The 15233-nt window shown below is 38.8% G+C and overlaps 1 protein-coding gene across 1 annotated transcript in view; it reads left to right on the top strand.

Annotated features, from left to right (window-relative positions):
* The window catches only part of CRB1 (crumbs cell polarity complex component 1), a 218686-nt gene that overhangs the window by 92434 nt on the left and 111019 nt on the right, over nucleotides 1-15233 (top strand). Inside the window, exons 8-9 of the mRNA XM_029933381.1 lie at nucleotides 9869-10064; nucleotides 13117-13256. Of these exons, the coding sequence (XP_029789241.1) occupies nucleotides 9869-10064; nucleotides 13117-13256 (336 nt within the window). The remainder of the gene's footprint in view (nucleotides 1-9868; nucleotides 10065-13116; nucleotides 13257-15233) is intronic.

A 15233-nucleotide genomic window follows, 5' to 3' on the forward strand; every position in this document is an offset into this window, starting at 1 on the left:
ACATGAAACGATGCTCAACATCACTCATCATCAGAAAAATACAAATCAAAACCACACTGAGATACCACCTCACGCCAGTCAGAGTGGCTAAAATGAACAAATCAAGACACTATAGATGCTGGTGAGGGTGAGGAGAGACGGGCGCCCTCCTACACTGTTGGTGGGAATGTAAACTGGTGCAGCCGCTCTGGAAAACAGTGTGGAGGTTCCTCAAAAAACTATCAATAGGACTCCCCTATGACCCAGCAATAGCACTGCTGGGGATTTACCCAAGGGATACAGAAGTGCTAATACATAGGGGCCCATGTACCCCAATGTTCATAGCAGCACTGTCAACAATAGCCAAATCATGGAAAGAGCCTAAATGTCCATCACCTGATGAGTGGATCAAGAAGATGTGGTATATATACACAATGGAGTATTACATGGGAATGAGAAAGAATGAAATCTGGCCATTTGTAAGAAAGTGGATGGACCTCGAGGGTGTCATGCTAAGTGAAATAGTCAGGTTTAGGAGGACAGATACCATATGTTTGCACTCATAGGTCTAACAGGAGAAACCTAACAAAGGACCGTGGGGAGGGAGAGAGAGGGATGCAAAACCTGAGAGACTATTAAATACTGAAAACGAGCCTAGGGTTGAAGGGGGAGGGGGAGCAGGAAAAGAGGTGGTGGTGATGGAGGAGGGCACTTGTAGGGAAGAGCACTGGAAACCAATTTGACAATAAACTATTTAAAAATAAATAAATAAACCACAAAAAGATAAATAAATAAAAATAAAAATATGCATAAAAAAGTAGAGTGTTTTTTCAAACATAGCATTTTGGAGACATTGAAATGAGTTACTCCGAATTAAGCTCTCTATATATATTTTTTTTACCAAGTTTATATATTAAAAATACATATATACAGACTTATTAAATATAGGCTACTACTAGGAAGCCATGCATATTTACGAATATATTTTATTTATTTGTTTGTTTGTTTTGAGAGAGAGAGAGAGCGCCGAGTGAGCGAGGGGCAGAGAGAATCACATGAGGGGATGAGAGAGAGAATTCCAAGGAGCGCTCAAGTTCACTCATGGGGCTCAATCTCCTGAACCGCCAGACCATGACCTGAGCCTAAGTCGGATCCCCAAATGACTGAGCCACCCAGGCACCTCAGGAATGTATTTTAAATTAAAATAATGGGTTTTTTTTTACATGTTATGATATTTATGATAGGAGCAATGGGGGAGGCAGACTATACAGATGGATTTAGAAAGAAATGTCTGGAGAAGAAGGAAGGATGAGTTAGTCCTGGGAGAAGCACCAGGGCGTGGGGAAGTAGAATATTTCCACAAACAGACAACTGTCCTCCTGAAAGTGTCATTGCGGCAAAAAAGCACAAGAATGCACTCCCCATTCTCTGCCTTTAGGGCTGGCAAACAGGAGCCAGTCTTTCTATTCCTAGAGCTAGTTCTAGCCTCTATGATTTTTCTAGAAAGATCGGAATGCTAATATAGTGCCAAGAATATCCTTCAACTCGCGCTGCTGACAGAAGCAGACAAGAGGACAAATAAGAATTAAGAAAACCAGCAAACAAAAAACCAAAAACCAAAAAACAAAAACAACCCCCCCAAAACAGGTTAAGACTGAAAGCAGAGGTTATTCCAATGTCTCTCTGTGAAAGTAAAACCCATAGAAACGCAAGAGATTTCCCTATCTCTAAAGACAAAACAATAAAACTAATTCATCAAGGAGCAGTACATACCGTGCACGAGCGTGTCTTGCCATTACCAGCGCCCAGAGATTCTGGAGAGTTCGAGGGGCATGAAGACACAAGGCAACTGCCCAATTCCAAGACCCACCATACACAGTGGCGCCCTATTTCCCCAAAGGCAGACGTGGGGGGCCCGACTGCCTAGCTGGGCGGGGCACGCAGGTCTGGGGGGTCCCCAAGCAGACCCCGGGAGCGCGGGTCGCTGGCTTGGCCGCTGGGGTCTCTGGCAGAGTGCCAACTGCGCATGCGGGACCTGCCCTGCACTCTGAGCAAGCAGGATCCCGCCCATCCCAGATGGGGTTCTGGTCCAGGACCCGGGTCGGGAGAGGCCAAGTCCCTACCCTGGGATCGTGGGGGCAAGCCAGGCATCTGCCTGATCATTGTTGTAATTGATACAATTGTAAGAATGCATCATTCTTTAAAGGACTCAAGACTACTGCACATGATTCTTATTCAAGAGGAAATATTATGCATAGAGGCCTGTTAGATATTAAATATATTCAGGAGACTCTGAAACTTAACATGCTAACCAAAAGCTAGAGTACAATTATTTTCAAAGCATGGGCTCTGCAGATAATGAGAAGGGTGTTCAGAGCAGTCTATCAGTGCCACACGGCATGTGTTGTGCATTCTCTCCCCACTGTAATGAGTGATGAGGACAACATCAGGACTAGACCTGCTCCCGGCTGATAACATACGATGTGCATTATCTCGCGTCACAGAATGTTAACATTGATTTGTAATTGCTGAAAGACGCATGTTGAGGGGCAAAATCTCTAACCGCTAATTAGAAGTTCAGGGCACAATCCTTCGGCAACAATGTTTTGTTTCATACGTTTGTCCAAGCCATAAATTCACCTCTAGGGTTTTCGATTAGAGTGGGCTCAGGCTTGCAGAGCATTGAGGACCTCGGTCCTGGCAGACCAGATTGTCCTCCCAGAGGTAGATTAATTTATAGCTAGGACTGGAGGATTCATTTAAAATTCACTGAACATTTTCTACATTCAAGACTATGTGCTACATGCTATAGATCTTAGTGTTAAAGGACAAAAAAATTACTTTGACAGTTTTGTAGGTAATATGAACAAATAAGCATTTGCGGTAAAATATAATACATATTTTTATGTTACAGGGAATTATGGGAGAACTGTGGAGGGGCATCCAAGGCAGATGTAAGTGGTTAAGTATAGTTTCTGGCATCTTGACACTCAAACTCAGTTTTTCAGAAAGAATTAGAATTAGCGGGGGTAGAGGGCAGTAGGAATGAGGAGAGGGGCATTAGAAGCAGGAAGGGCATTATAAGCCTCAAGACATGAGAGACTGCAGGAGCATCAGTGTTTGTGGTACTAATAGAGTCCTCGTGTTTTTGAATCATCTACCACATTCCAAGGCTTTATCCTGGAGACAAGAGGAACTATTTATAAACTTTGCAAAAACAATGATATAATCAGATTTGTGTTTTATAATGATCACTCTCGGAAATGTAGAGAATGCCCTGAAAGAGGGAGGCCACTAAGCAGTAAGACAAGAAGAGAGATGTTAAGGGTCTGAATAAGATTGTAGCAATGGAGATGGCCTTTTAGGTCCATTTCTGAGGGAGAAATGACAGGATCTGGCGACTAATTAGAATGTGGGAAATAATAACAAGATGATAACTCCTAGAAATCGGGCTTGGGTTATTTTGGAGATAATCCCATTCGTGTAGAAGAGAAGTTGGGCGGGAATGAGAGGGTGGATTGAGGAGAGAGAGTTTGTATTTGGAATTGCAGGAAGATGTCTGTTGTGATGTGTGCAGGAGACAGATAGATGGATTCAGAAGAGTAGTCTGGCCTAGAGTTAGACTGCTAATGTATAGTTTATGTGAAAATGTCACAGGAAAAACTTCCTGAAATTCATTAGAATGGCCCCTGCTTCTAGATCCATAGTCTTTATATTTTTTTTCTAATGTTTATTTACTTTTAGGAGAGAGAGAAACAGGGCAAAGAGAGGGAGATACAAAATCTGAAGCAGGCTCCAGGCTCTGAGCTGTCCTCACAGAACTCAATGCTGGGCTTGAACCCATGAACTCATTTATCTGATGAAACCACTATCTCTGCAACCCTTATTAAAGGATTTTTCTTCTCCTTGATTCTCAGGGCAAGGAGGGGAGCCCCCTCCTTCTGAAAGACCACTGTTCATCATTCACTTACCACTTAGCTTCTCTTTTCTTTCCTTTGTAAGCTATTGCTTGCTAACCTCCAGCACACTCTCAGTGTTCTCAGTGACTTCTCTTTCCCAGTCAACTTCTTCACATTCAGTTCAATTCAGCAAACTATGCTAACGGGGAATGTGTTTGCTAGACACTGAGGGTGTACATCCTTGAACAACATAATGTACTGGGCTGTGGTGTAGCCTCATGACTAATAGCATAGGCTCTGAATTCAGACTGCCTGCAATCTAATCCTGGCTCTATTTCTAGCCTTTGGGTCTGCATCAGGTTTCTTAACTTCTCTGTGCATGAAAAAAAAATGAGCATAATGATAGTACCTCATGGATAATTTTTTGAAGATCAAACAAATTAAAATAAGGAAGATAAAATGCTGAGCACAGTACCTAATGTGAAATAAGCTCTCAAAAATGTAGGTTCTTGCTATTAATATCAAAAAAAGCATCCTTGTCTTTAAAGCTGTTGTTGGAGGTAAGAAAGTAACAAATAGTAAAATATAATGCTGTAAGTGCTATGAAAACCCAAGAGGGTGGAACCAATAAAGAAATCAGGGGAGACTTCATTGAAGATAGGACATTCAACATAAGTCTTAAAGGATGATTTTATCAGATGGACAAGGAAGAGAGAGCTTAAGAGAGAGAGAGGGAGAGAGAGAGAATCAGTATGACCCAACTCCTAAAAGTTAGGGGTATAGGGGTTTGAGAAAAAGAAAATGATCTGATATGACTGGCACATAGAGTGATGACAGAATTGTGATAGGAAATGAAACTAGAAGTATGACAAAGATTTTTTGATGCCACAATGAGAAGTTTTCAATTTATCCAAATCCAGTTAGGAGCTACTGGAGTATTTGATGGATTATCCTTTTAGAATTTCTTGTGCTTCCTGTTTTCAGTGATCTTCATTTCTATTCCATCTGCTACAGCCACACAGCGATGCACCTCGAGTCAGACCCTCTTGTCTGCCAAAACTGCTTTGCCACCGAAGTTCTCACTACAACCTGAGCTTCTGATGTCTTTGCTCCTGTGGAATTTTTACCTCATCATTAGCAGAATATCAGCCACCTGGCTTCTCTGTTTTCCTACTTTCCAAAGCTCCTTCTCTATCTTGATCTCTCCTTACAGGCCTAGACTTTGTAGGGAGCTATTCTACTGATGTGCCTTTATTATTCTCCAGACCTTTATGTGCTTGACCTGTGATTGTGACGTTGTGGGTTTCCAGTCCCAGCAAAACCCCCTACTGCCTACTTTCTTTTCTCTTAATTTAAACTCTATTGATGCACCTCAAATATTTAGTACCAAATTTGGGCTACATATTCACTATTGCTCGCTAGCTACTTACATGTCCATTGAACCCCCCAACCCCTTTTTAAATCATATTTAGTATAGTGGCTGCTCCTATATCCTCTGTATGCCGTCTGTATTTGTTTTAACTGCATTTGAAGCTGTTCTAAATTCCCTTCCAGGGATATGTTTGCTTCCAAAGACTTTTCAAAACATTTACAGTTCTGTCTACCCGGAGGAACTGAAGAAGTGATAGGAAAGAACAAATAGATTATAGGTAATACCTACCATTCATTGAGCATTTACTATAACCCAACCTTGGTATTAGCAGTGGCAGAGGAGAGCTTAGTCCTAAGTGGTCTGTCTACAAAATCCATGTTCTTTCTCCTCTTCCTTGATGAATGGCAAAGGAAAAGAGGAAGAAGAGAAGTAACAATAGCAGGCACAATTTTTTATAATTCCCTAACTAAACATGACACAAAAAGGACTTGTTGGACTAATTTGAGAGTGCATTTGGCTGCCTTGTTTGCCTCAATAAGTAGTCTCTTTAGAGCCGTTTAGTTTCCGTACCCAGGTCCCGAGCAGTTTTCTCTGGACAATGGTGGCTTGGGAATTATGTGTGTTCTGATGTCTTTCCAAAGTCCAGAGACAACTTCTCTCCCGGGATCCCAACATCTATCTGGGGTGGTATCAAATTCCCAACTTTAAGGTGAGACTGAAGAGAATGGAGCTTCTGCACCAGCTTCGTTTTTGCTACATCTTTTTTTTTTTTGACATTTGATGGTAATTTTATTAGTGTGAGAACTTTCTGCTTAACTATAGTATTCTTTTTTTTTCTCTCCATAATATTTTATTGTCAAATTGTTTTCCATACAACACCCAGTGCTCTTCCCCTCAAGTGCCCTCCACCATCACCACCACCTCTCTTCCCCCCTCCCCCCTCCCCCCAACCCTCAGTTCATTCTCAGCATTCAATAGTCTCTCAAGTTCTGCATCCCTCTCTCTCCCCAACTCTCTCTCCCTCCTCCGGTTGCCCTGGTTCTCCATTAGGTCTCTCTTGTTTTCCTGCTAGACCTATGAGTGCAAACATATGGTTTCTGTCCTTCTCTGCCTGGCTTACTTCACTCAGCATGACACATCTTTTTTTTTTATCATGTTTTTATTTTATTTTTGAGAGACAAAGAGACAGAATGCGAATGGGGAAGGGGCAGAGAAAGAGATGGATACACAGAATCTTAAGCAGACACCAGGCTCTGAGCTGTCTGCTCAGTGCCTGATGTGGGGCTCGAAATCACTGATGGTAAAATCATGACCTGAGCTGAAGTCGGACGCTTTACAGACTGAGCCGACCAGGGGTCCCACCCTTTTCTATTTTCTTGTTTCATACTATTAACTATTAATGGACTCCAACCATTGGTTTGGTCCCTGGATGAATTTTTGTGAAAGAATTTTATAATTATGAATTTTCTATTTCTTAGACAATCAGCCACAGAAGTGCTACTCACTGTAACTGTATTCAATTTCTTTGCTACATATAGTTATGATAACATGGTGCCGTACTTAAAAACACTAGGCATAAAATGGATGTTTTCAGGTAGAATGGACTACACAGTTCAGGTATGTTTTTGAATGTTGATTAGTTGTATATTTAAAGGCTAGAAGCATGTGCCAGTAAGCATCCAAATGAAAAATGAAAATCGTAGTTATCCAGATGTTTTATCTATGAAGCCAGCATCTGGAAATGTAAAAACATCTGGATAACTGGCCGTACTTACATTTCATCTGGCTACTTTGGCATCATGCCAACATAGACCAAATCGTGTTTTTCTATATCAGGAGCAGTGATAAACTGCAATAAAAATCATGTTGTTAAGTAATATGAAGGTGATACCATAAATCACCCCAAAGTAGATGAATTTGAAATTGTATCTAAGCTACTGAAACACATTCTTATATGTACATCAGGATTACTTTGTTTGAGCTACAATATATAAGAGGGGCTTCAGAATTTAAAATAATGGTTTATAATGTATTCCTTAAGCACGAGGAAATAATCTGGGTGTATATCAGATGAATATATGAATTTGGCTTGAGTTATGAAATAAAATTTGGAAAAGTTTAACAAGTTTTAAACCACTGGTTTGACTTTGTATGTTAATACTTTCCAGGAAATATAGATGACTAAAATACCAAAGATATTAGTCTAATATCGTATAGGCAGAGGCATATGGAAAAGGGGATTGACAAAAGAATGGGAATACGTAGTGATAGGAATTGAAGAAACACAGCCATTGACGAGCTGTGGGATACGGACAAGTCAATGTACCTTAAAGGACTTAGAGTTAAATACAAGAACATATGTGAAATCACCTCCTTGGCCTCGCAGATGGCAGGTGTCAAATAAGTGCCAGTTGCCCTCTGCTCAGAGCACACTGTGGAAACCCACACTGACCAAACATTCCTGCGTGGACATAGTTCACGTTGCTTAAAGTTATGATTGATTGTGGGGCGTATGGGTGGCTCCGTCAGTTAAGCGTCCAACTTGAGCTCAGGTCATGATCTCTCGGTTTGTGAGTTTGAGCCCTGCATCTGGCTTTGTGGGGACGGTTTGGAGCCTGGAGCCTGCTTCGGATTCTGTATCTCCCTCTGTTTGTGGCCCTCCCCTGCTCACGACCCATCTCTCTCTCTCAAAAATAAACATTAAAAAAAGTTTTTTAGGGGTACCTGGGTTGTTCAGCTGGTTAAGCGTCCAACTTTGGCTCAGGTCGTGATCTCACAGTTCGTGGGTTCGAGCCCTGCATCAGGTTCTGTGCTGACAGCTCAGAGCCTGGAGCCTGTTTTTGATTCTGTCTCCCTCTCTCTCTGTCCCTCATCCACTCATGCTCTGTCTCTCTCTGTCTCAAAAATAAACTATAAAAAATAAATTAAAAATGGTCTTAAAAAGATTATGATTGATCGTTGTCATTTCAGGGGAGGTAATTTTGTGCCTCGTAGTTACTGAGGACTAACCCATCATCATTTTAGTTGCTATATATGTTTAAAAAATAATTATAAGAAAAATATTTTAGTGAATTTATTATTTTTGTCTTACATTCTTGGAAAATAGAGATAGCTGTTATTGTATTATTTTACATGGCAGAAATGAAGATACTAAAACATTGCTGAAAAGCCATTTCAGAGAGAGAATGAGAATGAAAATACAGGTGTCCCACTGGCCAGTTCAGTATTCTTTCCCTTGACCTTACTGATGCCAAATAAAACAGATATGATTGATCTCAATCCCAGATTGGGTAAGAAATAGCCTGGCCTCTAATGGCAAGCCATTTACCTAGTAACAAATACTGTCCCACAGCTTTTTATTTTTATTGATATAAGGTTTAATTTTTAAGTTTTTTTCTTCTCAAAAACAATCAAATTTAATATGCTGGCATCCCTGTCAACTTAGGTATTTATAGAATCTAGTCACAGTTGTAAATGGTCAGCAGTGTTAGAATATTCTACTGCTTTTTCTGTCAGGAAAGAAGGCACATTATCAAACTACTAGCAACTTCTGAGTCATTTGAAAATCCTTCTATGTTATTTTAATACATAATCTATGATCCTGGGTTGTAGGCATAGAAATAGAGATAAGTAAGTATAGGTATTTGTCCTTTTGTGTCTTTTTAAATGTACGTAAATTTGATTATGGTATACCAATTATTATTTTGATAGATTCAGTAAGGTTGTTTGTTATCTACATGTGACTACTTTTGTAAATCTTAAACATATTTTGCTTAATAAATCTTCATTTATGATTTTGGGGAGAATAAATAGAGATTTTTTTAATGTAACATTACCTTAAAACAAAGTAGCTTCTAATAATGCTGCTAATTATATCATCTCAAAAAATGATTTCCTGTTTGGAGGTAGTATTTTACAATACTGCAGAAAGTTTAAATTTAAAAAATGTCTATGTGGAAGGAACTCTTTAGGAAATAACTGCACATCATATTTGTACAATAAATATAGAAAGAACAAGTATTTTTTCCTCTCTGACAACATTTAGAATGTACCACCTACTATCATAAGCACTCCAGAATACATTGAAATTGTAGTAATAATCCTATGAGGTAATTACAAGCTGTGGTCCCATTTTTCAGGCGCAGAGACTGAGATATGGAAAAGTTAAGGAATTGCCAGGGATCACACAGCTAATAAGTGGCTCAGCCAGGACCCCAGCTGGGTCATTTGACTTTGGAGTCTGAGCTTGCACCCACTCCCCTGACGATGCCTAACTAACTGCTTAAAAGTAATTGAAAAAAATTGGCCAGTCCCTATTAAGCTTCCAACAAAAGTACAGTTAACAATAACTTTGTTCTAAAAATGACTTGTTTCAACAGACTAAAAAGCCACAAGCTGTTGTATGCAACAGTTCTTTGTAAGTAACAGCTGCTCTGCATTGTGCAGCTTCCCACAAGTATGCCAGAAAGTTAATGTCAATTACAATTAAAAGAGGAAAATTATTTTGGGTAATCTAACACTTGACAAAGAGCCTTGGTAAATAAAGCATTGGCAAGGAGCTACAGTACAATCGCTGTGCTAAAACTTTTCCGTTTTTCTGTGCTGACTTTCTTAAAAGGTGTGAACTGTGAAATGGAGGTTGACGAATGCTGGTCCCAGCCCTGCCTAAATGGTGCAACCTGTCAGGATGCGGTGGGGGCTTATTTCTGTGACTGTCCCGCCGGATTCGTCGGTGATCACTGCGAACTCAATACTGATGAGTGTGCCAGTCAGCCATGTCTGCATGGAGGGCTGTGCATAGATGAACATAATGGGTACGTTTTCTCCTGTGTTTGGGTGATTGGGTTAGAGAGAACTCTGCCAACTCTGGGGCACTCTGGGGATTTGGGAGAGCTCATGTCCTTAGCTGAAAATGTTCATATTGCTTTACACTTTATTTATTTTTTATTTAAAAAAATTTTTTTCGTGTTTAATTTTGAGAGAGAGACAGACAGACAGACAGACAGAACATGAGCAGTGGAAGGGCAAAAAGAGAAAGGGAGACACAGAATCCAAAGCAGGCTCCAGGCTCTGAGCTGTCAGCACAGAGCCGGACGTGGGGCTTGAACCCACAAACTGTGAGATTATGGCCTGAGCCAAAGTTGGATGCTGCATCAACTGAGCCACCCAGGTACACATTAAATGACAAAAAGTTGTAACATTCAGATTTTACTCAAAAAACCATCCCTTTAGAGGTTGTTTGTCCCAAGCCAAGTCACTCTTGTGACAAACTCTTCGAATTCTTTCGAAATCTTTATATTCCAAAACAAGTGCCAAGTTTGCAGTTCCACTAAGTAAACTCATAATAGATTGGGAAAGTACAAAAACAAAGCTAGAGATTTTTCTGTATGTGAATATAAGGTGGTATTTACATAATAACAAGCACATAAATCAAGTGATGAAAAATAAATTCTTTAGAAATTGTATATAAACAGTGTTGGAAAAGGCAGTGATATTAAATTGATTGTATCTTGAATTTCTAGGTGTTCGGAGACTGAAGTGAATACTTTTGAGAGAGTAGAATGGCGAGTACTAGCCATGTGATTCTGCTCCAAAGCTGATTCTGTCATTGGCTTTTCAGTAAAATAACAAACAAACAAACAAACCTTAATACAATACGTATAATAAAATTAGGTGATGGCAATTGAATATATATAAAATATTTTCATTTTTAAAAAATGTTTGTTTTTGAAGGAGAGAGAGAAAGAGAGAGAGTGCTAGTGGGAGAGGGGCAGATAGAGAGAGACACAGAATCTGAAGCAGGCTGCAGGCTCTGAGCTGTCAGCACAGGTCGGACACAGGGCTTGAACTTAGAAACTGTGAGATCATGACCTGAGCCAAAGTTGGAAGCTTAACCGACTGAGTCACCCAGGCGCCCCTATATAAAATACTTTAGAAAGAACTTTCTGATACCTACTTTAAACCACAGATACTGAGTTATCAAATGCATAACAATTTGAACAGCATTAGTACTTAATGTCTTGTTGGATCCTTTAGCAGCTCAGTGGAAAGCAAGCTGAGCATTCATATTCTCACTTTACATTAGGTGTCAAAATTTCAGGGAAGTTAGGTGACTCCTACAAGTTCACACAGTTAATTCTTTGCAAAAGAAAGTCTAGGATCCAATTCTCCTTTATTTAATAAGTAAGATCCAATTTATCCCAAATCTGAGTTTCAAAGAGAATCAGACTCAAAAGGGGAGGAGTAAAAGGCACATGTACTTCAAATGTATCCAGCAAAATAGTGTGATCTTAATTAGGACAATGTATTGTATGTTCCTTTTGTAAACTCTAAAGTATAACTTTTAATGGCATTTCACATCTTGCCTCTGACTTTGTTTTACCCAAATCATTCTCCAGTGACAAGAATCTACATTCCTCAAGGCAGGTTACTGACCAACATGTAGACTGACCAGAGTAGAAGTTTCCACACATGTACCGCAGAGGAAGAGCAGGAGCTCTCCCGTTCTATGCTTTGCTGCCTCCAGAAAACATCAGGACAGAAAATACACAAAGCTTTTGCTTTTTACAGAAATGCAAACAGAACAAGACTATAAACCTTGCCACCTTTCAATTCTTTGTGTAATGTGCCATGGATAATTTTTGTCTTACCCTCTCTCTCTTACTACCTAAATTTTGAGAAGATGTGCACAAGGTCAACAGATATAATCTGACTTTAATTTCCCACCACAAAAATTAACACATTTACGATGAGGTTTATGCTAAAGTCAGAAACTATACACCAAAAAACCAACAAACAAGTTTCTTGCAGACCTAAGGAATATGCAAATAGAGTTTCCAGGAATCGACGCCCACTAGCCAGCCTCCAGTACAGGGCTCTTGTCTCTAATGTCTTACGTATAATAGATTTTTAGTCAATATTTTTAATTAGTGAGAGGATTTCTCACTAGCAGTACATATCCAAATTATAGTAACTTAATACATTTGCTAATATTTCAGTCTCCTTAGTGAAATCTTCATATCTGTGTTTGGTGGTAAACACTCACATAAGCTATAGTGAACAGAACTCTAAATCTTTATAAATTCATAGGTGTTCTTTCCCCCAGACCTTCATTTCATCAAAGCCGAGTGTGCAAGCCCGTGTTTTTATAGAACTAAATCCTCGAGAAGATCCCATAGAAACTAAAATCCTCCTCTTGATAAAGTCAACAAGTTTCCCCATCAGATTTGTGTTTTGAGTCTGTCAGATAATCTAACCCAACCAATGAATGGATAGAAATAGCAAGATTAAAATATTCCTGTAATCTAAAAATAGAAGAACATAAGTCACAATTCATATAATGAGGGCTTTTCTTGCTTTTTCAAAAAATAATTTATTGTTTCATTTTTCATAAAGGTCCTTATTAATGGGCTGTAAATATAAAAGAGTGCCACAGTGGTATAAATCATTTTCTACTGCCTTCACAAATACTAACCACTTTATTTAGTACTACTTAGTAATAATTTATTCACTGTTTTCTGATGCTTCAGAGGCCATGTCTGTTCTTTCTATGCTCATTCTATGCACAATAACCCTATGACATAGGTACTATTGTCTTCAATTTATAGATGAGGAAACTGAATAAATAATCATGGTTTCCAAATAATTTTGCATGAAGCCATACTATACATTTTAAAAGATAATCAGGTATCAGTGTGGAAATTAATAATGTATTCAGGTTTATAGAGATAATTCCCCAGAGTTTTTAAATAATTATTAAAGCCATGCCCGATGTCTCAGACTGATGGACAGGGAAAGAGATAAGACAAAGGTATTTGATCTCAATATGATCAAGAGTTGACGTGAAAATTTCATTTTACTCTCCAGCTATCGCTGTAACTGCATGGATAGTGGATTCACAGGGACACGTTGTGAGACCCTGATGCCTCTATGTTGGTCAAAGCCCTGTCACAATAATGCTACATGTGAGGACAGTGCTGACAATTACACTTGTCACTGCTGGCCTGGTAAGTGACAAAGTATCTTCCACCAACTTTTTTTTGTGTGTGTGTGCTTAGAATAGAAACAGATCACTTATGGCACATGAAAACTAAAACTTCTTATTGCTAAAGGCTTAAAACCAACTCTTTCTTCTAGTTATCAATGTTTTTTAAGTTATTTTTAATGTTTATTTTTGAGAGAGAGAAAAAGAGTGTGAGCAGGGGAGGGGCAGAGAAAGAGAGAGACACACAAAATCCAAAGCAGGCTCCAGGTGCTGAGCTGTTAGCACAGAGCCTGACGTGAGCCTTGAACCCATGGACCATGAGATCATGACCTGGGCCGAAGTCGGACGCTTAACTGACTGAGCTATGCAGACGCTCCACTAGTTATCATTGTTTAACTGAATTTTTCATTGCTCACACATACCTACTGCTATACTATGTGTTGTCTAAAGTAGGTTACCATGCAGCCCAATCATCAGAACTTTCTAGAAGAAACAGAGAGGAAAAAATAAATAGAAAAATTTATCATTTAATCAAATTTAGCATGGTCTTCATAGAGAAAAATTCACTTGAAGATGCTTTCTTTTCTTCCAAGGTATTTTCACTGATATCTAGAATATATTGAAACCCATGAAACAACATTAAAATCCTAAGAGATTGTACTGTATTTCATGGAGTCAGTCAACATAATTATAAATGGTTCCCAGAGAGGGTATAGAATGATATTTCAGAAGTGTGTATTCTCCTTGGCTTTTATAATATAATTGAGATTATAAAGTTAATATGCATAAACCATAACTAAAAATTACACATAAAGGGTAATTAGACTGGAGTGTAGAGGTTATAGTAGAATAATTAAAACCATTCTATAACACTTGAACCAACAAGTCACCTGTAAATATTGCTGTTAGTTTTGTCAGAAAATCTGCTTAACATATTTTTAACCTAATTCTCACTAGGATTTTATTGATAGAAATAAGAGAGCATATCATCTGTCTTCTTTCTTGATCCACTGGGAAAAAATGATAAATATGTGATTATTTAAAATCTGGTTGTTATAAGTATAGTGATTATCTATCCCCTTCTGTCATTCATTTTGCTGCCTGTGGTTGGGGAGGAAACATGGAGACTGGGGTCAATCCAACTGTTAGTAGCTTCCTATTGAAAGATAGCTTATTGCCTAAGGGACATTTAACATGTTTTGGCTAAATGAATTTTGTAGGTAAAACAAACAAACAAATAACGTGAAAGTGTAAAAGGAAGTTCCCAATCATCTGTCTGCCCACTTCCAGGTAATAAATAGGGCATGTTTTGTTATCCTTTGGTCATTGGCTTGACTTAAATATTGAAAATTTTCCAAAATGTATTTTTTCACATTCTTATCATTGGTCAGCACTCAACATTCAAACAATGCCCCATAAAGGCTCTCTATCTCCAGAGATAGATAGCAGAGGTGAAGTGGACAGTTAGGGAGTAGAACAAATCCATCAATTCATAACTAAGTGACCTAGGTGGTCACCTCTTCATCTGTAAATGAGGGATGAAAACTGACTTGTAGTATTAGGAAGAATAAAATTATAAAAACAGAGCTTGGAACACATTAGGTACTCAAAAAAAAAAAAGCAACTATTATTACATACCAGGTTCTACAACAGGAGGTAGGAATTACATATGAGAACGGTTTCTGTTCTTTAGAGGGTTTGTAATGAAGTCAGGCAGTCAAGAAGACCTACCTTAAAACAGCCAAATCAGTATGTGTTCCACTCATTCATGAATTCAATCATTTAAGCCCCATGGAGTTCAGTACAAATTATATATATGTATGTATATCAGAGATCTGGGGGAAAAAAAGACATGGTCCCTCCTTCCAAGGAATTTAAATTCTAGTTGGGAGACTGTGAAAAAAATGTGTATAGTATGATTTTTGGTACAATAAAAAGCTATAATAAATTATGTAACAGGGAATAAGGGGAGAGGTACGGAGATGGCCTGAACCAATAG

This window comes from Suricata suricatta, chromosome 3, assembly GCF_006229205.1.
Source record: "Suricata suricatta isolate VVHF042 chromosome 3, meerkat_22Aug2017_6uvM2_HiC, whole genome shotgun sequence".
NCBI lineage: Eukaryota > Metazoa > Chordata > Mammalia > Carnivora > Herpestidae > Suricata > Suricata suricatta.